Consider the following 22,184-nt stretch of genomic DNA (forward strand, 5'->3'; position numbering starts at 1 on the left):
AGAGATTAGGTTTACACAATTCACTGTCGTGCCCTCAATCAGTTCCTACAGATGTGAACAACTAAGCTTTTCACAAACTTGACTAAAGCAGCTGAATGCAGGCAAATGTTTCATTCTACATTTTAACTTAATGTAAAGAGAGCATTAGTAAAAAAAAAAAATAAAGTTACTGCAAAATCATAGTGCAATTATTTTCTATAATAGTTGACTTTTCTTTTTAAATAACTACATGAGAACATAATTTATATGTCTGCACAGCTGCCACAAACCACTTTTCTCTCATTTTGTGGAAAAGCGTCTTTCCTGTCTGACTGTGGTCTGGCAAACTTTACTTTTTCTGGGTAGTTTATTAAATGGATTGTGTTGATTTGTACTCAGCTAAAATAATAATAATAATAATGAATTTTGGCTAATCTGGTAAAAAAAAAAAGATTTCAACTTCCCACTTTTCAGTCCTTGCTCTTTTTGCAAGCACAAATACAATTGCTGACTCCTTCACACACACACACACACACACACACACACACACACACACACACACACACACACACACACACACACACACACACACACACACACACACACACACACACACACACACACACACACACACACACACACACACACACACACACACACACACACACACACACACACACACACACACACACACACACACACACACACTTTTGATTTATGCAGTGTAGCATAAACACTGGCCCATATCCACAGAAAATCTTCATCAGTCATCATCTGCTGTCTCCATAGAAACCTCCAGACTAAGATACAGCATAAATACAGTGAGCTACCGGGCAAGTCTAACTCAGTAATCCATACCACCATGGCAGAGAGAGAGATCCTGGATTTAGCAGGAATCTGTAACTAATGGGATTGTCTCTCTCTCTTTTTTTTTTTTTTTTCTGCTGGCTTTCTGTCCATGGCTAATTGTGTGCTGGCTCTGCCTCAGCGGAGGCCCTCACGGAGGCTGTTTCGGCTCCAGGAAGGAGCTGTGGCACAACAGCCATTAATTAGGATATTAGAGACAAAGCAAGTTGAGCAGGACAGGAACAATAGCACTTTATAAAAAAAAGAAAAAAGGGGGCAAATGAACTGGCAGATTTCTCTAACAGAAACATGATATGACACAAATTCAAAACGTGTGTGTCAATTACTATCCTTACAATGTATATTAAGAATATCTGCAGAAATCATTACACATGGCCCCTAAATGAACCTAAAGAGCTCAACTATCTGAAAAGACATATTCTACTTGACAATACTGTGTTTTCCTCTGTGGAGCTAATCAGACGCTATGAGACAGGCAAATAGAGGACACAACTGTAGCGCCAACAGAAACAAAGGGAGCAACTGCAAACACACCACTGCAGGAAAAAGAAAAAGGAAGAAGACATGTTCTGAAATTTACACACAATGTTGGAGATGCTGGCTTACTTTTGATGCCTGCCGATGCCATCGCTGGTAGTCAGCGAGTGTGTCGAAGTTGACGAAGTACGTCTGGGCCTGTGATCCAGCTGAGCTGAACATCAGACAGTGTTGCCTCCGCTTCACCTCCTCCACCTCAATACAGAGATTACACATGGATATGATGAGAAAGACCACCACGAGAAAAAAAACCCTCACAAAAATGAAAACAAACATTTCACTGTGAACAGAATTACACTTTCTGTCATCTTATTGCGGTCACGTTCAATGATTATTTCATAGAGTTGAGTCTGTATTGTTTCCTGACATTTAATAAAAATCCAAATTTATTGACATGCTGTGATAAAAAAAATAAAAAAAAAACACATAAGAGAAAAATGAGAACTGTATAAACATTAAATATTATTACAGGGTAATATTGCTAAACTCATGATATCAACATACTTTAGAAAAAGATCAAAATGGATGCAGCTAAAGCAGATATATCTTTAATATGTTTTTAAAAGTGACAGCCTACATTACTCACAATGCAACTCAAAAAAACCAAAGCTTAGTCTGATGTTGCTTTCCATTTGTCTCTGAAGTTCCCAATTTCTCCAAAAACACGGTTATAGCATTCATTTCATCACAACATTAGGAAACATTGGTCGCTCTTTTTAAGTATGAATAAAGAAATGATGGGCTGCGCCATGTTGTTTGAGGACAAACCTTTTAGTTCGGTTGCACGATCTCTGGGTGTTAATGGGAACTCCAGTTCTCTCCCACACTATAAAAACATGCATTTGAAGTTAACTGTTGACCCTGTAGAAAGTCTATCTCTTTGTTTGTCCCAGGATGGACTGGCAACTTGTCCAGGGTCTAATCGGACTTTGTTAGTCGGGATTGGCCGAAGAGCCCTGTGACCCTGGTCTGGATAAAGCCGTTTAGAAGGACGAACGCATTGAGAAATATACTATATTATCCATAAGAACAAAGTCACTTCACATGCATCAGGAGCACTGTACAAGTTATTGAAAACTCTTACATGCTTTAGAAACAACACTACATGCGACCATCTTTAAAATGAAACAACACGCTGGCTTCTTTTTACTACCACACCTCCCGACTTCAAACTGTCCCATTCTCACTCGAGGAACAGCACTTGAGGATATTTCATGCTTCAGGGCCCATAACAACAACATCTTTCTCTCCTTTTTTAAATTGTCTTTAATGAGGACAGAACTTGTGTGTGTTTTTCACACACTGACTTTTTCCTTTTTCACTAAGGTGTTTCAAATATTATTTCAAACAACCATTCATATGAGCTGAAACAGGACTTCAGCAATTGCCTTTAATTGTCACTGATGCAGTGGTTAACCGTGTTACCTTAAGCCTGGGGAATTGTATTAACAAACGCCTTCAATGTCTCATTATTTTCACCTCTAAAGCATAAAACATCTAACACCACTTTCAGTCTAAATGCACCATCAGTGTGAATATGCATGAAGCTGATATACAAGACTGACGGAGGGACGTTATCACTTTTTCCCCCAGTCACAGTCAAAGTGATTCGTCTCGCAAAACAATTACTACGACTAAGACTCAAGTACCATGTTCGTGGGAGCAAACCATGTCAGATGATGAATGTTGCTGCTGAGTGTTTTTATTTTATAACCCCCCAACATGTTGTAAGCTTTATTGCTGTGCAGTCAACACCCTGTTAACTGCAGGTAGGTAAGTACGCAGCTGTTACAGAAACATAATTCACAAGCAGCGTTTTTGTTTCCACAACAAAAACACTCCATTCCAACGCTCTGTACTTTCTCGCCACAGCAGAATTCGACATGGATGTGAGCGGTCGTGTGCAGATTTGCTAAGCATCAAGGTGTAAACCGATCAGTGATAACATCATGACCACAGACCAGTGAAGTGAAGAATACTGATTATCTTTTTCGCATGGCACCTGTTTGTAGGTGGGAAATGTGAGGCAGCAAGTGAAAATTTGTTGTTAGAATTGAAGCATTTCATTGCAAAACAACACGGTCACAGCATCCCCAAAGCTGTAACTTGTGGTCCAAGAAAGGAAAACCTGGTTGTGACTTATTGATGCACATGGTTCCAAATAGTGCAGCGCCTCACAACCTGAAGGGTTTAAGGATCTCTCGCCAACATGCCAGATACCACAGCACACTCACTGAGGTTTAGTGGAGTCCAAGCCACTTTGGATCAAGAATGCTTGGGAAGGCAGTTGGTCTTAATAATATGGGTGATCAGTGTATGTCACATTACTGGCTATGATCTAGTCTAATGATAACAACTTTGATAGTTTCAGCTTCATCTTATAATAAAAAAGCAAGCTGCCTTCGGTGTAGTGACAAACAAGGTTTGATAACAGCAAATTTCAGATGTTTTAGACAAATATCTTGTATTTCGTGTTGAGTTCAGGATCCTAACTGAACACAGACAGTTATAACAAGAATGAGCACGTCATTTCAACTCATAGGAAGCCAAGAGGAACACAAACCAAAGTTTGTGAAAGACCTTTGACAAGTTAATCTTGCTAAACATTATTTATTTGGGACCCGCGAGACTGAGACATTGAGTGTTTGATGACACAAGTGTCACTGCAGTGTGTCATCTTTTTACTTCATCCAGCCCTTCAACACAGCTGTGTTGTTGTAGCCTATCGACACAGTCTGAAGCACGAGCTGCGCCCTGGGGACACAGAGAGGTTAGCACCTTTTCTGTGTTGCCTGATGTACAAACACTGAACTCTCACCTTTCCCCCCACCAGGGGCAGGATGTGCATCTTTCCGGTCAGGCTGTCCTTCACCGAAGCCACGATTAAACAGGTGCCACAGAGAATGACCTGCCGCTCCGCCCACTTGTGCAGTTGCGTCTTGCCTTTCCTGACGCTGAACACGCCTTTCAGCAAAGTCCGCTCCTGCTGGTCTGCATTCACTGGACGCTCTGGCGGAAAACACAGGGAGGTTAGTGCAAATCTGCGAGCATTAATCGAATTCAGGAGACTCTCCAACCCTGCTGTGACAAACAAATGCTGCTAATTAACAGCAAATGCTCTGCAGTTTCACACTGGATGACGTTTCCAGAAAGTGAAGTCATGCAGACACTCACAGGTCATCATGATATCGCCTATATATTAGTCGACTCCTTGCTGTAGCACTTCCAGGAACCAACCTTACATCAGTACTTATCATGGACACTGCCCTCTTACCTCATATCCACTACATCTGGGTAAACCTAACTGCAAAATGACACTTTGATTTCACAGTCGTGAAAAACAAGTGCAAAATGCTGTTAAATCAAAGTCATATTAGAGTTCTGCTGTTTAATTCGGTTTCCTGTTTGTTTTTTTTCCCTTGACTGCTGTCCTCCCGATGGAGAGGCATCAGTCACGTTGATGAATGACTCAGGATTTTGTCACATTTAACTTCACTCACTTAAATTCAATTATGCCAACTTGCACAGCAGGCGGGCTTAGCTGGGCCCTGCTGAAGGACACATCAGGCAGCTCAGCCGCCATCGCTGCCAGGCTTCAAGTACACTCAGGTTAATGGCAGGTCAAAAAAGCACGGAGGAGACATTGCCTCAGCCTCCTGTCCTCTGTTGTTACATTTTTCTCAAACCAACTTATGCTGCCTCCCACTCAGAGCCTCCCGTTGGAAATCTGGTCTACTCGCTCACTCTTTCCGTCTGACTCGATCCGTCTCTCCACCGCCATTTCCACTTCACAAGGGCATCCAAATGAACTGAAAGCCTCTTCATGTTTTTCTTCATCAGGGAAACTGTTAATGAACAAGTCAAACGTGATAATAAATTGGCTGCATGGCAGATCATTAGCTGCTCCTGGTCATTGGGGTTCATCATCTCTTCGTGACACAAAACCTCTCTGGGTCCATGCTGGGAGGACTGGAGTGGTATAAAAGAAGAAAACATCTGGACAGCAGATTTATTACACTTTTGCTGTGACCCCCCCCCCCCCAAAAAAAATCTATCGGTAATTGTCAAGTATCTACTGTTCTTCACTTAATCTTATTTCTAACTCCATCAAAATTATAATAAAGCAAAGTACTCACACACTGCAGAGCTCAACAAGACTGAAAGCTGGTAAAGGTTGACAGGATGCTCTGACCAACTTTAAGGTACATCACCTGAAAACAGACACACTCTCGCCCACTGCTTTACCTCAGCGATGTTCTCCAAATCAATAACCATAAGTATGCCGGCAGCAACTGTTTCTTTTATCATAAATAATATCTGATCATGCTTTCAGTTTCCTTGCATAGCCTTCTTTGAAAATCAACACTTTCTCCTCTGTGTGGACTACAGAGCAGCACCTCACAGCAAAAAAACCCTTGTTCAACTCCAGGCTTTTGGTGTTGAATTTGCATGTTGTTCCTGCGCACATGTGGCTTTTCTCTCACAATCCAACAATCACAATGTGTGTTTGTCTAAATGACATTATACTGTATTGCCCATCAGTAAAAATGTGTGAGTGGTAGGATGGTTCTTTGTGCTGAATTGAATAGAAACACAAACTATGTCAACAAATCCATCTACTTACATTGCAAGCGTCATTAAATGAATGCCAACACAAGACCCAGTAGTATCAATAATGTATGTGTTTGTGTGAAAATTAACCTTCAGTTGGCGCACTTTGGTGTCACAAAGAATATAAAGGTATTTGACTTAATCGTGTCACCCGTTTCAGATATTAGTGAGAAATACATTTATCAAATGCATATAAAAAGTGCTCATGCACAGTTAATATACACAACTCAATACTATGGCTTGCATTTGTATTTCAGTGCAATCATCCGTCTTAAAGTCACTGTTTTATTTACACAACATCAAACGACTTTCAGCCACAAAGAGCCTACTTCTAAAACAAATACATATCGTTTCCCCCAAGGTCTGTTGGACTAATCGTTACTAGGGAAACAGGTTGTTCAAAAAATCAAAGTCCAATCTGTGTTGGTAAATCTTCATACCGTCTACAGCAACTTCTCCCAGTCCAAAATCAATCCCATCCCATAAATAATGAATCGTGTTGACCAGTGGCAGCAGTTCCAGGGGGGGTTTGGTGGCAAGTTGTGCAGCAAAGTTTTCTCGATTAGCAGCACTGCTGCTCCAAAAAACTGTAATCAACTGGTGTCAAACATGGGAGAGGCTGCCAATCCCCAAGGGCAGCTGGACATGCAACAGAGAGACTTTTTATCTCTTCATCTGTTTGAGGCAGTGATGGCCTGCAGGCTAGAGAAGTGGACTCGGGATGCTGACATGTCACCTGAGCCCCAGGGGAATCAGCTCTCTGGACCTCCGCATCCTAGAAATAGGATGGGTCATTGTGAAATAAAATGGAAGGAAATGAAAAAAAGGAAGATGAGCTATGAATGTGCAACAGGTCAAAATCTGCGCTATATCACTACAGAGGAAGAGCCAGGTGGCGGCGAGAAGGGAGAAGGATATCTAAGGTGAAGTATAAGTGAAGAGATGATGAAAAAACAGTAATTTAAATTCTACACTGAGCCTCAAATGCATGTTTTTAGACAGAGGGAAGAAACCAGAGTACAAAACTGCTCACCACTATTATCTTTCTTGGAATATCAGTGGCCTACAATAATAAACAACGCTGCTTCTGTAAAGAAAATCAAAATACAAACTCTTTTTTCACGTGCCGATGAGAAAGTAGACCAAGTTTTCTCCAAACTGAGCGGTTTTAACAATCTTTAGTGGTCACAGCCTCTCACTGTACGACACAAAATTAAATAATCATGTCTGCAGACTGTACAAACACACATCGACTTGCAGCGTGCATATTGCGTAATAGCATGTATTATTAACATGTCGTTAACATGTCATTAACAACAACACGTCCGACACATACACATGAACAGTGTTGTGGCATTTATGTGTTTGGAGAGGAATCCCAAAATAAAGAGAAGGAGCAGAATATGGACACGGTCGTGGTTTGGAGAGTGAGGACAACCTGGAGAGTAATGTTACAATGGCAGCTTGAAGTAAGCATCTATTGGCACTTAATAGCATTTTACGTTAGCGTTTACTGTTGTGGTCTTTCATTTTCCAAGAAAACACACTCAGTGTAAACCAAACAAACAGGAAGCAGGTCGCAGCAGCAGCGACGATTGCCCCAAATATCCAACACTGTCTAGTATTGATCGCAGGCTTACGAGCGCCAACTCGGCCGTCTGGTGAACCCTGCACACGACGACACGTTACAACCACAGATTAAGCCACGACCACAGATTTTACAAACGATTCTCCCGCAATCCTATCTTTCATCTCCCTAACAGTCGAAAAATAGCAGATTATTTGAGCCATGTTGGCACTCACACGTATATTGCAGCATTGTACATGGTGCCTCCTATTTGTCTTGACCAGGATGCTACAGTCAATGTTTTTTTTTTTTTTTCTTCTTCATTACCTCTAAAAGACAGAACTTTTTGAGAATATGTCACACACAACAGCAAAGCAGTAAGTTTCAAAACATGCTTAATAGTCCCTTGATAAACAATAACAATGTGATTTTTTTTAACAATTTCTTTTAGGAATATGGATTCTTCCCACCTGCACTTCAGCTGAACTGGTGATTCTAAAATCTAAATTGTCCCTAAGTGTGTGTCTCTCTGTGTTTACCCTGTGATGAAGAGGTGACATGTCCGGCGTGACCCTGCCTTCCCTATTTGTGGGCCTATTGTGACTGCGAGTTGTATAGACGATGAATGGGTGATTAATTTAGAAAATAACCCGCTTAATTAATAATTCAAACAACTGGAAATAGTTGGAGTCCTATTAGAACAGCCGGAGCATATAAGTTATAACAGCTGAACAAGTAAACATCATACAGAATATACGTCAGCAAATGAATCACTTTTACCATGAGTCTAATAATCATACTTTATTAAGTATTGATGAACAGATGATGAAGAGAAAGAAGAGTGACGTCATGGCATAATATTGACTCGCCTACAAACATCTTTAGACTAAGTGGACAACACAAACTATGATTTTTAAAGTGGGTCACCATTGCATGAAATGTAAGAGCCTCAACAGGTCGTAGTCATTTCATGGTCCAGGGACTTTGTCATAATTATAACCTTTTTTGTGGTAATATTTTTTCCCATCAGTTTCTATTCATGTATTGGCTGATTTCAATGCAACTGCTGAGCACTCAGCTGAATACAATACTCCCTGTATCCCAGAGCTTTTTTTGTCTTGCTCAAGATTGCATAGATTGCATTAGCATGCAGTAGGGGGTCAGTGGAGGCGGAAACACAGTCTGATTTGACTCCGAACAGCAAGCTCTTCTTGGCAGCAAATTCAAATTCAACCCACCACCCAGATGCCTCCCCTCAGTGGTCTGTGTTTACCTCTATTCAAAATAACACTTTCATATCAAATGAAGCAATAGTGCAGTGTGCTGAACATGAATGAAGCACAAAAAGATGAATGTTCCTCTTCGATTGACTTGAAACTATGAGAGAGAGCAATAAAATGGTAGATATGGTACAGCAGTAGTAATCCGACTGCCCTGAAAACTCGCCATGATTGTAGGATGAGAGGCGGTCTGAAGGGTTGCAGAGGGAGAGAGGAAATCCTCGGGTGAAGGCAGAACTCCACACAGAAACGGCATATTATGAGGAAATCACTGAGCGGCTGCTCTCGGCAGACCGCTGCTCCTCAGGGCAATTCTGTGGGAACTGGGATCAGAATCTCAGACTTTTGCTCTTGTCTTTGTCCATGTAAACCATCTCCGTCCTCTTTCAAACAATTCAATGATGAAACAACTTTCTGCTTGCACTTTAGTTTTTCCGTTCCCCCAGGAGATGATTACTTTGACTTAATGAGAAACCCCTGAGACAAAGAGCTTCAGACGGTGTTTCACCGTCCGCGTCGTCACAGCTAAAGACATCTACAGTCTTCATTTTGGTTCAATTTCCTTTTGTAAATCAGCACCCGTCAAATCAATACCTCATTACGTGAGTCCACAATGCTCTGAGATGAGTCATTTTCTTCTGTTGTGACCCTCACAGTGGGCCTTATATGAGGTACGCACAGCAGCTTCAGGTCTCTGAGCTCAAAGATGTAAGAGATCACCCACTCAGAGGTGGAACGCAGCCCAAGGGATGATCTCCGGAGCGTCCAGCAGGCCTCATCTGGACTGCAGCTGCATGGGCCGGCTCAAAGAACCGCTCCCCCTCAGGTCTCCACAATTGTTTTCACTGGGAGCTTTTTTATTAAGTCAGTATTTTGAAATGTTTACTCCCTTGCCTATGTTTGTTTTAATTTCATCTGTGCAGTGAAGCAAAGGGGTGTGTGTGTGTTTGTGTGTGTGTGTGACGAGGGAGGGGGTGGTGGGGTGGAAATAAGTTTCCTGAGTAAATTAAACTGTGTTGAAGCTTAATAAATTACTTGCTGCACTGAACTTTGAAACACTTCAGTGGACTGTGCTGTAAAGCAGTGTTGTAGGAAAATAAAACTGACATGATCACGAGTGAGTTAAAAGCACACATAGAACTGAGAAATCTGCAAGTCAACAGATGAAATACATACATTTGAAATTGGACCAGTAAGTAAATACAGTAAAACCTCTTCTTTGATTAACTGCATGCCTGTGAGGCCCAAAAAAGGGGCAGATTTACTCCTCAGATAGATTCATGAGTGATTTGGAGAATCATGGAGATGTAACCAATATTCTGCAAGAATCAAGACAAGAGGAGTTAAAAAAATTAAATAAAATGTTTGATTTTCTTCTTATTTGCAATACTTTTCTTTAAATTTGTTCACCCAAAAGAAAACTTAGTACCAGCTGTCACCAGTTCTTGGGAGGAGCATTTATCTTACAAAAAGAAATCACAGTGAAAACCTATAACAATGTGGTCAGTGGATTAGTCCAAGTCACCCTTTATATTATGATGAAAAAGCCAGGCTACCTTTTGTTGGAATATTGAAATGTGAAAAGCAACAAAACCAAAACGTATAACCACAGTATGGCCCTTTAACGCGCTTGAAGATTTATTATTACAAATACTTTCAGGTTAGGAACGGTATTGTCCACTGATGTTGAGTCTCACAGCCTATTTAATGCTGAGCTGGGGAACACATCAGGTGGTTCTGCAGCAGCAGTAGTTTTTTCTGATGGACGTCAGTTTCCCTCATCTGCTTGGTCAGATCATTCCCCCTGGCAACAGCTGTTAGGCAGGCTAACACCTGGGAGAAGGGCCTGAGAACAAAGCTGTTGTTGCATGTTTCAACAATTCACACACAGCCCACCTACAGCACGAGTGTGGGAGAGAATAAAATAACCAAGGTTACCGAGAGCCAGTCAAATAAAAGAGGTCCACTGCTGAAGCTGCGTGGCTGGAGAACTCTCGGAAGCCTGTTTAATAAAACTTGCAACATGAGATTGTGCTCTCACAAATCAATTCAAAATAAAATTGATTGACAAGTCAAAGAGGAGCATTGGAAGAGGCTGGAGAATCGCTCAAAACATGCAAGTGTTGAACATTCCAGAAATGTGAACGGGTATTATTTGCAAGTAAAACAAGTTGAACACACTGAGAGAAGTAAACGGCCTAAAAACCACCAGTTACTTCTTTATCAATTCTGTGGGCATCAAATAAAGTTGTCCTGTTCGACGGAGCTTTGCACCAACTGCGCCTGAATACCAGTCATGCCTGGTCCCTGGTCTCGTTTTCCCATGAGCTGACAAAAGAAGGCAGGAAGTTTCTGAGGAGCCTGGCTAGACTCTGGTGGCCTGACTGCTGAAAGAAGTTCTCATGTTGGCAAGAGAGAAACAACAGAGGGCCACTGGACACATGAGGACTAAGAATAAGATTGACGATACAGAGAGCTTGCAGTCTGCCAGCTAAATAAACAAACACCACTTAAATAGACCACAGAAATATAAAGTTTTTTTGTCTATTAATTGAAGTATGCTCTCATTGCAGAAACAATAATAAAGCAAAAGGGGATGACATTTTAACCTGGCAATACTGTATTTTTGTATTGCCATGTATTTTGTACTGTATTTTGAAATTAAACAATTTCCAACAGAGCTCCACCTTAGCTCGGCCAGAAGCAGCTTAGCTGATGAGCCAAGTTGAGGTCAAGCTTTAGATATCGGGTGTGATGTATCAGAGCATTAGGTGGATAAGTGAAGTAGTTTTTGATGAAGCAAAACCATTTTTGTCTTTTATTACTATTAGTTTCATTATTTGGTATCACTGACTTTAATTAAATTGGCTACATTGAAAAGGTTTTTAAAGTCTCAGTGACTGCAGAATTTCAATACAAATGTTCTTTTAGTCGGTGTGACAGCACTGCATTGGAGCAAATGGAGTGCTGTCTATTTACGGTGGAAGGAAGTGCATGAGAAGCCTTTCGATGCAGTGGTTTATTCAGTCCTCCTCATTCTTTGGCACAACTCTGCATGAGCTGCTCTGACCACAAACATGAGGAGTTCCACTGACTCAGCAGGAACATCAGCTGCTTTATGAAGTGGAAACGCATTACAGGACATCATTCACCATTTTCCCTTAAAAAAAAAAAACCCCAGAAACCTTTGATTGTTGCTAAAGTAGGAGTGTCGTTAGACCGAAGAATGCACTCAAACGAAGAGGCCCTGAGATGTCGTTGAGTATATGTGAGCAGCTCTAAATCAGGTACAAAACTTTTTTACTTTGTATTCTCTGGAGTCGCATCCATTCTGGTGCCACGTTTATCACACTGACACTGGGACAGTCTGGTCCTGAAGTCAATAAAGCATGCTGCAGCTTGGGCCCACGGATGGTCAGTCATCCATCGTGTGGCTGTGATATGTACTGTATGAGTTTATGGTTTACATTGAGTAATGGAGAGAACTTTGGAAGCACATTACATGCAGAGAACCAACTCAAATAACCTCTTTTAACCATCAAGTGGGAAATCCTCTCCAAAGGATGTAAAACCATGTTTACATTCAGATTTGTTTTCAAAGAGAGACGCTGATAACACCAAGCAGTGGCAGACAATGAAAACGGGTCCTCGCAGTTTAGTGCTCACCAGTGTAGAAACGAATCAGACAGCTGAGGTCCGAATTGGCGGCTTCTTGCTGAACTCGCACAGGGTCTGCGTAGCCCATCGATGCCAGGTAGTCATACACCAGCTGGAGTGGCCGCTCAGAGGGGTCAAGCCTCCTGGGGGAGCAAAGACAAGGAGAGGCCGGGTGAGAACGCTGGACACCGAAACAACTTCTGCCAATTCTAAAATGAATTAAAAATGATCTGGCCAGCCGGTTTAAAAAGAAACAAAAAGGCCTTCCTTTACTCGGGGTGTGATGGTTGACCTCATCCACCGTTCGGTTCAAACTTTGGTTCTTGATGGTTGAACATGTACAGATGCGAGATCAAACCGACAAGATTCCCATTGAGAGACGATCTGCTTTGCCAACAGTACCGTAGCTTTTTTATTGACAGTGTTTGACTCATGGACTCCATCAGTGAACATTACTAAAGTAAAAATCCTCTAAAGTATAAGACTTTTATTGACAGTAAAAAAAACAACAACAACATGCTAATCCCTTTACTAACCAGGAAGATTGTTCTCAGACCAGTCAATGTCTAATATGAGCATGTTTGTTATTTCTTCTGCAGGCACTATTTGCTAACAGGTTAGGAATCAAGATGAAAACAGGAATAAACGGAGTTTAGAAACAATATTACGTTTTATTAAGAAACATTTTTTCAAACTGAATGTGACGAAATCATCAAATTGAGCTACACAGACAAACGTCAAGTCGAACACATACGTTCATAGTGAAAGACTCTAACTGGCACGCCTCCAATGATGCTTTCATTGCTTATGGATCCCAACAGCTGAACACGAGGTCTGACATCGATAGTCAATATTTAGTGTGAGATTACACATCCAACCAAGATTAAGGAAGACAGAACCAATTTTAAAATGGTCACGCCTTTGTTTCCTTATTAATTTCATCACCTACGTTTGATGGAGAAACGAGCCAGGCTGAGGATTTGGTGCAACACTCAAGAGAATGTTTTCATTTCTGAACTCTGTCTAAACAAAACACACCAAAACTGAAGTCCATAATTGTGCAAAGTCCAAATATGTTATTGCTACCTTAAAGGGTTTTTTGGCAGCTCAAAGAGGAGTTAAACGGATTTTAATAGCATCCACTCCTAGTTTTATTCACATGGCGAAAGCTGCACTTCATCAGACAAATGAACAAGTCCATATTTACACTCCCTCATTCCAAAACTCTGATGAAATCTATAAATGAGTCTGGTTTTGTCTAATCATGGATTTGAGTTCATCTGGCAACATCGTCTCAGTCCGCCACTGATCCCTTTAAAGACAGTGATTGCTGACATCTTACACAATGACGGTCTACGCTGAAATCTGGTGCCGCTGACATTTACTGCTTGGTTGTATGAAGAAAGTCCAGAAAGTGCCCGAGAAAATATAAATCACACTTTCTATCTGATCAGCTGGAAAACAGTCAAAAGTCACCTAATCTCTTCTGATAAGTGCCTTGAGTGAGAGTCTGCGCTATCCATTTGGATGCATTTTGCAGCTCTAATAGACTCTGGGTCTCCCCAGTAGTCAAGTTTATTTATTTTCCAATCAGCAGCTGGACAGATAAACATGCCAGTCCATATAGGCTTTTCACAAATATATAAGCATCAGTAAACAGTGAGCTTTAAAGGAAACTTGATTAATGGAGTAATATTTCCTGTAAATGAGGCAGACACACATAGCATGGAAAGAAATGTCCCTACACATTTTCTATCCAACGTCTGCCTTTATTTCCCTCAGCTGTTATGATTTGCAGGATGCTGTTAGCTGACTTTGGACAGCTGTGGCTTCTACATCTCAAAGCAGGATTTAGGCAACTTCCAGAAGGCAGCAATAGCATGACTGACAGTCCCTGTTGACCATTCACAAAGCTATGCCTCATTTATTCCCAAATCTTTCAGCGTTGACAATGAAGTGCGAAGCTGAATCTCTGTCAAACGACACCCACGTGTTTTCATCCCCCCTTAAGTAAGGAAATAAGTTGTGCAAACTACAGAAATAGGCTCACGACTTACTGCAGAAGCACTGACTAGTCCAGACAGACAAGTATGGGATATTTGGTGTCCAAGAAAACAATTGGTCCAACGTCAGGTGATGACACAACACTCCGAAAACACACTCTAGATATTCCAACAATACTAGGTACTGTGAGTGAATCTTTAACAGCTTCTCCCAAATAATGCTCTGATGACATTTTCCACTTGCAATGGTTTTTCTGCATACTTTCTTAAATAACTATTATTCTATGGGCAGAATCTTTTTTATTACTATGCTGGGTGTTGTTGTTTTTTTTTTTTTTAAGCTTTTAATGTTTTATTCTGTGTTTGTTTTTCATTTTCAATTATCATTATTTTTAGCCTTTATTCTTTTACAAATATTGACTGTACAATGAAAAGCACAATCAAAGGTGACATTAAATGCTCAGATGAGAAGTAAAGATAATTGTTTCCGTAACATTCAATGCATGCTTAATGCATGCTCTGTTCATATATCTCACTTTGTCCAATTGGCCTTTCAATCATCCTTAACCTCATCATGGTTGAGCTCTCTGCTTCATTTTTTCATTTTTTTTCCCCAGATGTATGTGACTCACAATCCGCTAATAAAGTGACCGGTATTTACATTTCTGAGAGAAGAGCGCAGAGATTTACGAGGCCCCACAGTATGAAGCCGACAACTCCCCTGGGAGGAGCCGGTGGAGATGTCTGCGAGCCTCCCTGTGGAAGTGATCTGTGTATGACAAACTGGGTGGAAACTCTGGGCATACCCAAAACATGTTCGAGGGATTACATATCCAATCTGCCCTGGGAGAATTTATGAACCTCTCTTTCTGAGGAAGAGCCTGTTGCTTTGGAGAAGGGGGGGAAAAAAAACAGCAGACTGCCTTGCTCACCCTGCTGGCACTGAGTGAAATAAGTGATTCACAGAAGAATGAATGGAAGGATGGATGTCCTTCATCGACTGCTCTGCCTCAGTAAATTTATCATGAAAGGCAGTTTGTCCGACTGAGAACACAAGCAAGAAAGAGCCGAGACCTCATCTTCCTGTAAGCGGCACATTACAACCTGCTAAAAAAAGTAAAATCACTAAAAAAAAAAAAAAAAAAAAAAAAGTCTCAATCCCTTCTATCATGTGCTTCCAAAACCGCCCTCAGTGCACACAGCTCACTGTTTTCAACAGCTTTATATGCTCAAAAGCTCATTTACACAATACCTGTACCTTTTATCAATCACAGTCAGAGGCTCTTTATAAACAGAAGACATCTAGGAACAGTTTACAAAATTAGCAGTAAAACACAGGAGTAAAACTTAACGGGACTTTTATTTCAGGCATTCTTAGAAAGCGTAGTAATCTGCTTTACTGTATGTGCTTTCTCATTGTTCAAACCAAAATTCTTCCGAAAATGCCACCAGCCTGTTTTCGAGGGTTGAAGACTTTTATTATTAAATCTAAATCCACCTGGCCTTCCTGGCAGACTTCATTTTAAAAGCTGTGCTGCTGGAATATCAACTGAACTAACAGCATAAGCAATGGATCACCAAAAGCCTTTCATTTATTGCCCGTCTGGATTACCCTGCAATGCCTACAGCTTCAGTGAAGAGGCCGTTTTGTTTCCTACTGTAAAAGTTGCAGTATGCAAAGTTTGGGAAATCCTTCGGAGCAGTTCTAAATTACTGGGTTTCATCTGTTTATTTGTTTTGTGATAGCCATTAAGAACAGCTTTAGGCTGTGTTGTGTTTATTATCCAATCTGCTATTTTTATTATGGGACTGAGGACAGGAAAAGAAACTGGATTTACAAGATCGGACAGGCCGAAGTTACCTGGTTAGCTTTCTATCGTCGGTACTCATACCTACAGTGGCACACGCCAATGAAATGACTCTAGTTTCCTTTTATTATGTGTTTTAGTTTTGAAAGGGAAAAAATTGCATACTTTAACTTTAACTCCATATGATGTAATAATCAACCTCCAACAATGTCTGTCATTAATTGGCCACCTAGTGGGCAACCAACTATATGTATTATTAGTTGTAACATGTGAAACTTTAGCTAAACTGTGTTGTTAGGAATTAGTGAAGGTTTTTTGTATTATTATTCTACTTCCGTTGAGAGGTCAATTTATTTAGTTTGTTATATATATATATATATATATAAAGTAATATTTTTTCGGCGGGAAGTAAATTTATCTCTATATCCCCTTGTTGATTTTCTTGAGGGATTATTTCAGTATTTGTTGATAGTTATTATTTTTGTAGAATTCGTTAAAGCCCGCCTCTCCGCCTATAAATAGGCGGTGTCTAAAGGGTTGATGGCTCCTCTCTCTCGATCACTCCCATTCGAACACGCAGCCAGGCGGCTGCCCTCTTCGGCTCTTCCGCCTTCGTTGTATGTGGGGGTTAGAGCAGATCCTTTTTCCCTGGTGGGACCGGTGGTCCTGTTTTCGTTTTTGTTTATCCTTCAAAAGTAGGTTGGGGTTTTCGTTTGTTAGATTGGGTGTTGGTACCGGCTCCTACGGCCCTGTATAGGGTTGGCCCGGTACCGCACCTGTTTGTTTGTTTTTGCCAGCCCACCAGGTACTTGTTCTTTTTTGATATTTTGTTAGTTTAGGACACGGGTTGGTTATGGGGTTTTGTCGGGTTCTAGTTTTTACATAACCCGCTTGCTTTTCAGGTTCAACACTTTTTTTTCAATTAAAAACCAACAAGCGTATTAAAAGAAATTTAAATAAAAATGGTAAAAATCCAACCGTTTCCCTGTGTCCTTCAAGGTATGTTCCGTCCCTCCTCGGGGTGTAACATGTGTATACATAATAAAAACGAACTATAACTCCAATTTCAAAGAAATGTGAATCATCATTGTCGGGCTAGATTTTCCTTTGAGAATATTTCTGTATTTTTTTTTAACTGTAAATAAACTGAAAATAATGTCACGTTATGAGATAATTGAGAATTCTGAAATAACAGTATTGTTTATGTTTTGCATTACTGAAGTGAATTAGGGCTCCATTGAACAGGTTACCGACGACACTGAAGGAACAGTGCTTGAAGAGAATAATGCAACCAAGAAGTCATCCTCCGCATCATATTAATGTTGACAGTGGAAAATTAAGACATCATATGGACCAATTTTAAAGCTGAGCTTATTTTTAAAGCTTTTTCTAATAACCTTTTCTGATACCTCCATGCTGGTTTCCCTAAGAAAGGAGAAAGACTATCTTGGTGACAGATAAGTAGATTGCGTTCAGATTTTCTCATGGGAAATGAAATGGTGATTTGTTATTTCAGTGTGCCAATGTGTTTTCAAGGAACGAGGAAAGCTGCATTATACCACCAGTATACTAGGCGAGGGTATAAGAGAGCCCAGAATGAAGGGGGGAGAAGATTACCTTCTCAGCTGTGTCCTTTGCAAAAACTCTGGCACATTTAATATATATTGTATATTTTAAAAGTGCAGAAAAAAAATGTTTCTTTTGTAAAACCGATAAATAAATTGGGTTATTTTCTTGGAACCATGATGCAGCTGTTTTGCTTCTATCAGATAAAGTAAACCATTATATTCATTTCAGCTTGAGTTTTCTTTGTCTGACAGAAGTGATGTGCCTCTTTTTTAATGCAGCCCAAAAAAGCTGCATCATGTCTCATATTTCACTCGCGCCATATTCAAGCAACTACAACACAAAGCATCTTTGTAGGTTTCAGTTCATTCTGACTTTTTGTTTTGAAAACGAGATTTTTCAATTTGCTGAGAGCTTTCAAAAGATTTAAATTGCACAGCACTGATTTATTGAATAGATCTATTGAAGACACTGCAGCAAAATTGCAGCTGTTGGATCCTTGATGCATGTGCACTTCCCCCACCCCACACTCACTCTTTAACTTTGAGTGAGCCTCAGGTACCACTCACTGATTGAGGAAAGGACATATCTGCCGTTGGTCAGAGGTATGTTTACTGTAACAAGGTACAATTTTTACTTTTGAGAATCCACGTAGAGTGCACTTACCTGACGAGGTCTCCATGCAGCTGGACGTAGAGCCCCTGTCCATCCCTCTGAGCACACAGCTCCTCCACTGTAGTACTGGTGGAGCAGAGCACGAGCTGCAGGTCAGTCTGAGGGGTTGAGGAGGCCTGTGGGCCTGAGGCAGGGGGCTGGGAGTCAACCGTTCCCCCATAAAGACACACGCAGCCTCGTTGGGTATCCCCCTTCAGCCAGTCCCGCTCTCGTGATCCAAATCTGGTCTTTCTTGTCACACAGCCTCGGCTGCCGTTGCGCTTTATGTTGCGCTGCTGACACAGAAAGAGTCTTGTTAACACACAGATTGCACTCAGATAAACATCAGCAGAGCAGCCGAGAGGCATCTCCAGAGCTTTAGGCAAAATGTACAGCAAACAATCCCAGACATGCTGGGGGTTTATTTCAAAACAACATCTCTGAGGTGAGAAAACTGTTGGATAATATCAGTAATTAAATATCTCTCAATAGGTGGTATTAGAACTAGTTTTTAAATTGCCAATACCACATTTTAAACCTAGTGAACAGTGTAATTATCACCAGGGTCTATTATTTCCATTACACATGATTTGTTACAAAAGCAACATGAGGTGACATGGCTGGAAATCAGTGCAGTGGTGGTAGTAGTAATAGAGTATGTTGTTGCAAAAAAAAAAATCTATATTTAGTTATTAGCACATATGTAGTTGTTCATGATGTGGCAGACACAATTGCTTTCATCTGTAAACTCATCTGAGTGCCCTCTGTCGCATGACTTGACGGTAAAGTCCATGACTTCATTTCCAACAGGAACCACATCATAATGGTGTCATGTTTTTTTGAAAATGCTAAAATGCATGAGAGTTAGAAAAGCAATCAGTAAAGGTTTCCACACATGATGCTGCTTCACTGGTTTTACGATACTGCAATTGTCTGGAGAAGGTCCAGTTTTGGTGACATTGTGGTTATATTGATAATGTTTGTCATCTCATCTCTTTGTGTCTGTGACATCCAAAAAGCACTTGCTGGAAGTGTTGTAACAAATTTACTCATAATACTAATAGTTAATAAGTATGTTAAAAAAGGAAAGACAAACAATAAGAAACATTTAAATCCCCAATTGCTTGTGACAGTATGGTTACTGGATTGAGGAGTTAAATGGTTAATTAATCATTAATGCATTGTATCTCTCATACTGTGGTTGAAAGAATTAAAGCATATTCTATTTATCACAGTTGTTCACATGCATCCAAGTGCAATTTTACTTGAATTCCCTTATTTCTTAGATATCTGCCCCCACGCATAAAGAGATGCTTTCACTTACACCACTTCAACAGGTCATATTGCCATCAAAGTTAAAAGGGTGAGGGTGATAGAGTGATCCTGTGAAAGCCCCACACCTGTTGAAAAGTACCCTGTGTGGCTCTAGCAGAAGAGACTGCCTGTGTTTTCCCCGACAGCTCAAGTCGAGGTGTGTCTCAATGAAGCACTGAGCTGCTGCTGGCTGCTGTGGAGTCACTCAGTGCTCATCCCAGCTGACTACAGATGTACTGAGCAGGTAAATGTGTCACTGTGTGAACACAAAGCATGGCTTCACAGAAAGGAGAATATATAGACGTCAAGCTCCAATCGAAAAGAATCCACACATTTGTTTGTAATTGAAGGCAATTTGAAATGAATCCATGCATGCATCTGGGTACATTTACTTCCTTATGATTTCCTGTATGTATCATAAAGCTGGAAAAAGCTACAAATAAACTGTCGTTAACTATCCAGCAGGACTCAAGTATGTTTTCAACCATAAAACCTGAGAGCAGAAATATCAGTGTAATAAATACAAGCAATGTTTTACCTTCAGAGTTAAAAAGATAGCCTTTTTAACTCGAGTCTTTCGTAGGTATTCTCCTGAAAATAATGCGTATGTGTGAGGTGGCTGGGGATTTGTACTTGTCATTATAAGCCATTGCCCATCATGTGTCTGCCAGTGAAATGTCAGAGAAGAATGAAAAAAGCAGTGGGCCCTCCAATGAAAGCTCTAAGTATTCTCTGTATAGTGTGTGTGTGTGTGTGTGTGTGTGTGTGTGTGTGTGTGTGTGTGTGTGTGTGTGTGTGTGTGTGTGTGTGTGTGTGTGTGTGTGTGTGTGTGTGTGTGTGTGTGTGTGTGTGTGTGTGTGTGTGTGTGTGTGTGTTCTGATGCTATTAAATTGGCTCTGGCACATTCCTCTCAGGATGACAATCATCTACAGATTAGGCATCAATTAGAGAGCGTCTCTGGACGTCTCAACTGTTACGTAACATCGCATTGATGCGTTTCAATCGCTGCACTTTGCCCTGTTTCAATCACCCACCGCAACATAGGAGAAAACCTTGACATTTAGCAAGAGGTATCATGTGCAGCCCTCTGTGCCCCCTCGAATCGCCCACCCTGCATCAATCTCGGGGCTGGATCCCCTCGGTGTGACCTGCCTTTAGCACTCGGATCCCGGTTGCAGCGTGAGCTCCCGGACCACTGCGGCTGCCGCGACCTGCAGTCTGATTCAGCCCCGCCTGGTGGACCACCGTGTCCGGCTGCCTGTCTATGCAAGCCCCGTTATCTCCGACATCCCCTCGTTTCCCGATGCCCGCTTCAATGTTAGCCGCAACGACCGCCGTGTTGTTCTCCTCGACTTCCATCGCCATGTATGATCCGTCTCAGCAGCGGCAGAAACACAGCGCCGTCCCGGTGCGCCGCTCGCAGATTCCCGCGGAGAGGAGAAAATTCATCCCGTGCCGGAGCAGCGACGCCATATCCCGACTGATCTGACTGCTGTCAGAGGGGCCTGCCGGAGAGCTGATCAATAAACATCAACTGGGCGGGGCGGGCTCGCTCTTTATTATTCAACAGCCGCTGGTCCTTTCCCATTGGAGAGACTTCGCTTGAACGTGGATTCAAAGGCAGCTCGTGCATTTGATGCCGCCTATGGAGCTCGATCCAGGTCAAAAGATTTGTTCATTTGAAAACAAAAAATGTGATTGAAAAAAAACTGATTTTGAATCTGAATGTTCAAGGTTTGAGCTTCAATTTAAAATAAAAACTAAAAACACTGTATTCAAAATAAAAAATAAGTGTATGAAAATCTTTTTCACCTTACATATAATTTTGGTTCAGCTGTGGAATTCTTTTGAAAAATCCTGTATTTTCATTTTTCAATCTTAAATATATTTTTTGAAATGTAGGTGTTATTTTTTCAGTTGCGGGTTTAATGTTTTCAGATTAGGATCTTATTTTTTTCACATTGAAATCCTGTTTTCATGTTTAAAAATTCTAAACTTTTTTTTTTTTTACTTTCAGATCGTATTTTTTCAGGTTCAAACGTTTGGCCCTATTCTGCCGTGGGGGCGTGGCTTTCATGGAGAGGGGCGTTAAAATTAGCATCCATACTTAAAGAAACCATGTTTCCCATTTCCACATAAGACTGTGAATGCAGCGCAGTATTGCTGAGTACAATGGTGTCCTGGTCAGCCAACCTGCTGGCGCCACACAATCTGCCATCAAAGTTAAAACGGTGAGCAACACAATCTGCAACCCTGTCACTCACAATCCCACACATGACTCCACGACCCTCTCACTGAGAGCCACGCCCCCAGGCCAGAACAGGGACAAAAGTTTGAACCT

The 22,184-nt window shown here is 41.1% G+C and overlaps 1 protein-coding gene across 1 annotated transcript in view; it reads right to left on the minus strand.

Annotated features, from left to right (window-relative positions):
- phlpp2 (PH domain and leucine rich repeat protein phosphatase 2) overlaps nt 1-21,208 on the minus strand; it is a gene marked incomplete at both ends in the record, with an annotated part of 36,207 nt that extends 14,999 nt beyond the window's left edge. The window contains 5 exons of the mRNA XM_080493285.1: nt 1,453-1,578; nt 4,202-4,392; nt 12,508-12,641; nt 18,542-18,822; nt 20,996-21,208. Of these exons, the coding sequence (XP_080349411.1) occupies nt 1,453-1,578; nt 4,202-4,392; nt 12,508-12,641; nt 18,542-18,822; nt 20,996-21,208 (945 nt within the window). The remainder of the gene's footprint in view (nt 1-1,452; nt 1,579-4,201; nt 4,393-12,507; nt 12,642-18,541; nt 18,823-20,995) is intronic.
- Between the last annotated feature and the right edge of the window lie 976 nt (nt 21,209-22,184).

This window comes from Lipophrys pholis (assembly GCF_963383615.2).
Source record: "Lipophrys pholis genome assembly, chromosome: 2".
Lineage (NCBI taxonomy): Eukaryota > Metazoa > Chordata > Actinopteri > Blenniiformes > Blenniidae > Lipophrys > Lipophrys pholis.